At 45.1% G+C, this 8,559-nt stretch overlaps 1 protein-coding gene across 1 annotated transcript in view; it reads left to right on the forward strand.

The window, feature by feature from the left end:
- The window catches only part of LOC106810192 (disco-interacting protein 2-like), a gene marked incomplete in the record, with an annotated part of 60,788 nt that extends 55,570 nt beyond the window's left edge, over nt 1-5,218 (forward strand). Inside the window, 4 exon segments of the mRNA XM_014813473.1 lie at nt 2,795-2,890; nt 3,408-3,416; nt 3,419-3,530; nt 3,924-5,218. Of these exon segments, the coding sequence (XP_014668959.1) occupies nt 2,795-2,890; nt 3,408-3,416; nt 3,419-3,530; nt 3,924-4,176 (470 nt within the window).
- Nucleotides 5,219-8,559: the final 3,341 nt, after the last annotated feature.

An 8,559-nucleotide genomic window follows, 5' to 3' on the forward strand; every position in this document is an offset into this window, starting at 1 on the left:
CGTAATGACAGGTGACGTCGTCGAGAAGGGAGTTCCTCACAGGCGTTGGCCCTCACTGAGAGTCCGGCAAGGTTAAGCGCGTCGTCGCGTTCACACATCGGCGGTTTACTGTTCACGCGACGCACCCAGGTCGCGTTACAGGGGAAAAACTTGCGTTATGGACACTTATGGAGGACAGGGACACTATAAATGACACTTAAATTATATGCATATGCCAGATTCAAACCCTGCGTTAGCGACACATTAAAGAGGGAACAGACACATTATACAATGACATTTACAATTATATGATATGCAGTCACATCATATCACAACCAGTAAAACCTAGCATTAGCAGACACTAGTATTACGGTATGAAACAATAATTATATCAAATAAATATATTAATAAATTATACAATTGAAACCACTTTTATAGAATAATACCGACTGTCTTATCAAGGATAAGCTGGCCTTAGACGTTATTTTTAGTGACCTTTACATGCCAGCTTGACTGTATTCCTAGAGTGGGATTCATTGTATTTCCTGGTTTCATGAAGCTTGTCTTGAACGAAATTTTTCTTAAAGGAAACAGTAGCCTCTAGGTATCTAGGGCTTATTTTCAGCTTAATTTTAGGTTTTAATTGCGCTACCGATAAAAGTTTCATGGGTTCAAATCACATTAGAAATTATTTTTAAAAACATGTTTTTAAAACTAACGACTACAGTTTGATTACAACGACGGTGCGCGCATTTCAAAGCGCACGATCTGAGAGGCTTGCCGCAAAACACTCTAGCCAAGGGCATATGACCGAGGGTATTCTTATTTTTCATATTAAACGCAAAAGGATTGTAATTCTATAAACGACATATAGTTTCAGGTTATAATAATGGATAAATTCCTAAGAATGGAATATCGTTCGGTTTTAAATAGCATTTAGGTATAAAGATAGATTGCACTTTTGTGATTAGCCTCTCGGTCAATTTACCTGCAAAATAGAAAATGCAAGAATACGCAAACGTTTTTCAGCGGTGCGCACCGGTCGCGGGTGTGTCATGGCGCCGTTCAAATTTTCGTAGCGTTGATGCTGTAAATAATTAATTAAGTTCTGGTGACAAAATACATGTGGGATAAGACGATTGTGTTATACAGTATTAAGGTACAGTTTTGTATGCCATATAAATCCGATGAGGCTTACTGTCCCTTTAATGGTTCGATGTCTAACTATGGATTCTTGTCCGTTGAGCACGGTATCATGGTAACGGCATCTACGTCAGCCGAATAAACCATGGTCTCTGAATTGGTTCCAAATCAAGTGACATTCACGAATATCAATATCTTTCGAGTATAAACGTCCGTGATTAAAAAAGAATTAATTTGCAGTTAGCCAGGCTGCAATAAGTTCTCTTTAACTATAGTATATTCTATATCTAATGTATATCTGTTGTCTATAATCTATCTGCCTTGCTTGTTGCTTCAGACTTGTGTGCCTGGAACGAAGACTGTCATAGCTAATCCGGAACCGAAGGTCAATGTGGGGAGAGCTCCCATCTAGAGAGAGGTGAGTACAAAGAGAGCTAGGAGGTTATAGTTTGTACTTTGCTAACAAGAAGATTGCGCTGGTTCACGAGGTTCTATCACAACCACTGCGCTATGCACAAACTAGCGTTACTGGCTTAAATCCCACGAGTGCAGTTTCTCTCTCTGATATTCTCTCGCAGAGCAGATCTGGCAACAGGCCCACTTCTCCCATTGCATTTGCGAGCAAATACGTTTTATGCGCCTCAACGGCCGATTTTACCTCATTGAATTGATACTAGCTTACTGGGCTAAAACCCGTGCATTTCATTCTCTAATAGTGTTTTTTGTCCTCCTTCTTCTACCTCCTTCCTCCTCACCAGATCTCTTCATTTCAATCAAATTAACTTAGTCTGGCTGATAATCCCGTGCTGTATTCTCTAATTCATGTTTTTTGCTCATATTTACTCTCAGTTAACTCATGATTCGGCTAAAATCCCGCAGTCAAATCTCTCATCTTTGCATTCTCTCCTCATGTGTCCTCCTTCCTCGGCTAAGATCAGGGTGAACAGGCCACATGTTTCCATTGCATTTTATGATTAGTTTAGTAGATTACTAGAGTTAATTGGAATGCTTACTGGCCTAAAATCTTGACGTTCGTTCTTAATCAGCGTACTTCTTTCCTTTCCTCCTTCCCCTGGCGCTAGTCTGCGGTGTACAGTCCGCACAACTCGAACGGGCTATTACATGAATCTACGGAGACAAACTCGCTGGCATGCTGACCATTATGCCTCCTACCTCCTTCATCTCCTCCTCTCTTCTCCTCCCTCCTCCTCCTTGCTCCTCCTCGCTCCTCCTGTCTCCTTCATCTCCTCCTCTCCTGCTCCGCTTCGATAGCTCTCCTCCTCCTCCTCTCCTTTCTTGCTCCTCCTCTTTTCCATCCTCTGTCCTCTTCATTCCTCCTCTTCTCCATCTCTCCTCTCCTGCCTACTCCTCTCCATCCTCTTCATCTCCTCCTCCCCTCTTCCTCTCTCTCCTCCTCCGTCCTCCTCTTCTCCGTCCTCCTCCTCCACTCCTCCTCCACATCCTCCTCCTCCTCCTCGGGCGAGATCTCCTCATTAAATTAAAACTGCTTACTGGCGTAAAATCTACTGTTCTTCACTTCTATCTGTGTTTTCTCTCCTTCTACCTTCTCCTCGATCCGCATGATCTGGCGGAACAGTCCGCCACAACTCGAGCGGCTTACTACACGATCTACGGTGACGACTCGCTGCATGCAGACCAGTTCGCTCCTTAGACCTCGCGCGACGGGAACATGAAGACAGCCGTGACCGGACTGCCACCGGTTACCTGGGATTCCTGCGTCGCACGGAGGCTGTCAACCAGGATGGAGGTGAGTCGCGGAGCGGCGCCGGGCGTTGTCGCTTGTTTGTTGCTGTTGTTTTGTTGGTTTGTTGTTTGTTATTTTTAGTTAGTTTGTAGTGGTAGTGGTGGTAGTGGTAGTGGTAGTGGGGTAGTGGTAGTGGTGGTAGTTGTAGTGGTAGTGGTGGTAGTGGTAGTGGTAGTTGTGGTACTGTTGGTGGTGGTAGTAATGGTAGTTGTTTTTGTTTTTGTTGTTGTTTGTACTTTATACATGTTGATATTATCAGACCAGACACAATCTGACCATTGTAAATCGTTTCATGCCACCAATGACAGTTGTAAATTATTATTTGTGTGCTGATGACCAATCATGAACTACATCATGCTGACGTGTTGCTGATTACGATCAAAACATTTTCACTGTCGTCGGCGACCAACCATAAATCATTTTGTGCTATCGTCGAGAAATCGTAAATCATTTCGTGCCATCGTCGACCAATCGTAATATCATTTCGTGCCGTCGTTGACCAATCGTGAATGTTTTCCAGAGCTGCACGACGCGTGTTTGTGACGGGGGCGCTGGATGAGACGTTCATACTGCGCGGCATGCGCTACCATCCGATCGACATCGAGATGTGCGTTCAGCGCGCGCACAAGAAGATCTGTGAATGGTAAGCCTTCGAGATAAATGCAGCGATGCGCTTCTCGGCGAAATAGTTTACTGTAGTAATAAGCAGCTGCGTGCGTGCGTGCGTGTGTGCGTGCGTGCGTGCGTGCGTGCGTGCGTGCCTGTGGCACAAGAAGATCTGCGATTGGTAACCCTGTGATGGGAAAAACGCAGTGATGCTCTCTCGTAGCGACGACGAAACGCGAAATAGAGCTAGATGGTTTCCGTATATACACATGTATAACTGTATAACCCCGTATAACACATAGTAAGGCAGCCTTGTGTTTATTTCCGCGGGGTGTTTACGAGGACGAACCTGCTCGTCGCTGCCACTGTTATATATAGTTAAACACGACCCTGTATAACACATAGTAAGGCAGCCTTGTGTTTATTACAGTGCGGTGTTCACGTGGACGAACCTGCTCGTAGTCGTCACGGAGCTGGACGGCAACGAACACGAGGCGCTCGACATCGTTCCCCTCGTCACGAACGTCGTCCTCGAGGAACACTACCTCATCGTCGGCGTCGTCGTCGTCGTCGACCCCGGCGTGGTGCCGATCAACTCGCGCGGCGAGAAGCAGCGCATGCACCTCCGCGACGGATTCCTCGCCGACCAGCTCGACCCGATCTACGTCGCCTACAACATGTAGGCTGGCCTAAAACATGTAGACAATGTGTAGGCCCGTCTAAGACGTGTAGACAATGTGTAGGCCCGTCTAAGACACGTAGACAACGTGTAGGCCCATCTAAGACATGTAGACAACATGTAGGCAGGCCTAAAACACGTAGACAACATGTAGGCTGGCTTAAAAAATGTAGACAACATGTAGACGCATCTGCGCGACGGATTCCTCGCCAACCAGCTCGACCTGATCTACGTTGCCTAAAACACGCAGGCACGCCTAAAACATGTATGACTGCCTACAACATGTAGGCCGGTCTAAAACATGTAGGACTGCCTACGGCATTAAGGACCACCTAAGACATGTAGGGCTGCCTAAAATATGTAGGACTGCCTATAGACAAATAGGACCGCCTAAAACATGTGGACCACATGTAGGCCTGCTTAAAACGTAGGACTGCCTGCAATGTAGGCCCGCCTAAAACATGTCAACAACATGTAGACCAGCTCTAATCGACCTACGTCGCCTAAAACATTAGGACCACCTACAGCATGTAGACCAGCTCGACTCAAGCTACATCGACTAAAATATGTAGGCCCACCTATGATGTGTTGGCCAGCCTACAACATGTAGACGAGCCTGCGCGATGGAATCCTTGCCGACCAGCTTGATCCAATCTACGTCGCCTACAACGTGTCGTTTAGACCATCGCCTACATTGCCCACAAAGTATAGACCACGATCTACATCTACGTCGCCTAAAACATGTAGACCTTAATCTACGTGACCTCCAACAAGTCACTGTCATGGTCATCGCAGCACTGAACTCCCTCTCATTGAAGGGGGGGGGGCAACTGAGGAAACTCAAGTTTGGCATGGAACGTCCACTCCCAAGAAACCTGGCTAGCGTTGCTAGCACACTGTATCCTCTCACTGCAGGCAAAGGAAACTCAAGTTAGCAATCGAGGTAACTCGCACACACTGTCCGAGCCCACTCGTATCGAGATAGGGTGACGGGCCCACCCAAAGAGGTAACCAGTTGCCATCACTGTCGTCGCTAGAACGTGCTCCGATCGATATCGAGATGTGCGTTCAGCGCGCACACAAGAAGATCTGCGAATGGTAAGCCTTCGAGATAAATGCAGCGATGCTCTCTCCATGCGAAATAGTTACTTGTAATAAGCAGCTGCGATGGGAAAAACGCTCGTATTAAATTAAAACTAGCTTACTGGCTAAAATCTCACGTTCATTCTCTAATCGTGTTTTTCTCTCCTTCTCCTTCTCCTCGATCCGCAGATCTGGGTGAACAGTCCGCACAACTCGAGCGGCTACTACACGATCTACGGTGACGACTCGCTGCATGCCGACCAGTTCTGCTCCTACCTCGCGACGGGAGACATGAAGACGCCGTACGCGCGCACCGGTTACCTGGGATTCCTGCGTCGCACGGAGGCTGTCAACCAGGATGGAGGTGAGTCGCGGAGCGGCGCGGGCGTTGTCGCTTGTTTGTTGCTGTTGTTGTTGGTTTGTTGTTGTTTATTTTTAGTAGTTGTAGTGGTAGTGGTGGTAGTGGTAGTGGTAGTGGGGGTAGTGGTAGTGGTGGTAGTTGTAGTGGTAGTGGTGGTAGTGGTAGTGGTAGTTGTGGTACTGTTGGTGGTGGTAGTAATGGTAGTTGTTTTTGTTTTTGTTGTTGTTTGTACTTTATACATGTTGATATTATCAGGACCAGACACAATCTGACCAATTGTAAATCGTTTCATGCCACCAATGACCAGTTGTAAATTATTATTTGTGTTGCTGATGACCAATCATGAACTACATCATGCTGACGTGTTGCTGATTACCGATCAAAACATTTTTCACGTCGTCGGCGACCAACCATAAATCATTTTGTGCTATCGTCGAGAAATCGTAAATCATTTCGTGCCATCGTCGACCAATCATAAATCATTTCGTGTCGTCGTTGACCAATCGTGAATGTTTTCCAGAGCTGCACGACGCCGTGTTTGTGACGGGGGCGCTGGATGAGACGTTCATACTGCGCGGCATGCGCTACCATCCGATATAGTAACAATAACAATATAGTATTATTGCATTACCATTGTAACAATAACAATATAGTATTATTGCATTACCATTGTAACAATAACAATATAGTATTGTTACCATGGTAACAAACACAATTACAATGTAGTATTATGACCAGAGTAACGAACATAATATTATTATAATAATAATAAGTGAAAAATGACAATATAGTATTATTACCGTAATAACAAACATAATATTATTATAATAATAATGAGTGCAGATGACAGATGGGGATAGAAGAAAAGTGGTGATAGCTAATGTTACATAATAAATTGGAAATGTGCCATTGAGGAAAGCATATATATTCCTTATATGCTATGCGTGTGTGTGTGCGTGCGTGCGTGCGTGTGATTATATATATATTGAAGGATGAAGAAAGTGTGCATAATATAAACACCTTGAATCTATTCCTAGGAAGATGTGTTCACACATACTGTGTACCATGTGCATGCGTACGTGTACACGCGTGCGTGCGTGCATGCGTACCTGTACACGCGTGCGTGTGTATTAGCATGGTTAATCCATGTCTCCTTCTTCTCCCTCACACGTACAGATCTCGCACGCGGCATGCACGTCGCTGTGTCGCAGTATGAAGCTGGCCTGCGAGCTCTACCCGTCTCGACACATCGCGCTCTGCCTCGACCCCTACTGCGGCCTCGGCTTCTCGCTGTGGTGCCTCAGCAGCGTCTACTCCGGCCATCACTCCATCCTGATCCCTCCATCAGAGGTGGAGCAGAATCCAGCGCTGTGGTTGACGGCCGTTAGTCAGTACAAAGGTGCGCGTCGACGGCCATTTTGTTTTTTAGTAGAAGAAATATGTTGGCGTGTTTTAGTTTCTAGAAACTGTGCATCATACGACATTATCATTATGGTTTTATTGAAATTATTGCTACAGAATTTGTTACAATTATACTGCAGGTTAATAGAAGTTGTTGGTTGATAAATGTCAGGAAATGCTAAATATAACCAAATAAACGTTGCTATGTTAATGGAAAAAGGCTGGTCTGCATTAGTGGTTAGAGACAGTTACATTTAGGTTGCCAAAAGTCATTGTTTTAGTCGAGAGCTGGTGGTAATGAATAAGATCTTGGACGTTCAATGTAACTCTTTTTGCTTTTACTTTTTTTTACTTCATTCTCAGAATGCTGCCACTCGTAGCATTTTGTAGAAGCAAAGCTGCTGCAGTTGTTAACTGTTGTTAACTGTTGTTAACTGTTGTTAACAGTTGTAACTGTTGTTAACTGTTGTTAACTGGTTGTTAACTGTTGTTAACTGTTGTATAACTGTTCGTGTGCTTCTATCTTTCATGTGAGAGACACGTCTGCTCGATTACGTCTTGTGATGGAGCCTTTGTAGCAACAGGCCTCGGGACCTCGATATCAGTACTCAGGTAAGTGCGTCTCTATCTATCTTGTCTCACTCGCTTCTCGTTCTCTTCTTTCTAACTCTTTCTCTATCTACTCTATTCTCTCTCTATCTCGACAAGCTTTGATCCATCGATATTCTCACAGCATTCTATGCTTTTCCACTCGTCGACTGAAGCATCTATATTCAATCTAAATGGAAATAAATCAAATGATATACATAAATAAAATAAATATAACAAAACATATCCTGGAGTACGTACGTATCATTTGGGATGATTACGACAGGTTTCTTACACTCACCTACACCTAAAGTCCTTAACCTTTACTGGAAAAAACGACGGTATTGCTACTTTTCTAATTAATTCAACAAGTATTTATTATTAATTATTGCTGATTCCTCTCCATGCCTCCCGGCAGCAACGTGGGTGAGAGGCCTGGGCGCGGTGCGGCGAGCGGCGTTGGGGGGTCATCCAGAGGATACGAGTTGGGAATTGATTCTTATTGTATTGATTGCATTGATATTGATTAATGTTTTATGATTTCTCATCCGCTCTCTCCGGCACCCAACGCGGGTGAACCTGGCTCGTGCGCCACGCTGGGGAGGTCATCACGCGATGGATCGATTGATTGCATTCTTATTGTATTGATTGATTGATTGATTAATGTTTATTGAGTTTCTCTTCTTCTCTCTCCGGCAGCGAACGTGGTGTGAACCTGGGCTGGCGTGCGCACGCTGGGGGTGATCGCGAGGGATCGATTAAGAGAGATTCTTATTGCTATTGATCGATTGATAATGCTCATGATTTTCTACTCGTCCTCCCTCCCGGCAAGCAACTGGGGTGAACCTGGGCTCCGCGTTACAGCTGCCTGCGCACGCTGGGCGGTGATTCGCGGAGGCATCGATTGATTGATTCTTCATTGTTCATTGATGATTGATTGATTGATCTTTGATT

Source organism: Priapulus caudatus, unplaced genomic scaffold (assembly GCF_000485595.1).
Source record: "Priapulus caudatus unplaced genomic scaffold, Priapulus_caudatus-5.0.1 Scaffold418, whole genome shotgun sequence".
In the NCBI taxonomy this organism is placed as follows: Eukaryota; Metazoa; Priapulida; class Priapulimorpha; order Priapulimorphida; family Priapulidae; genus Priapulus; species Priapulus caudatus.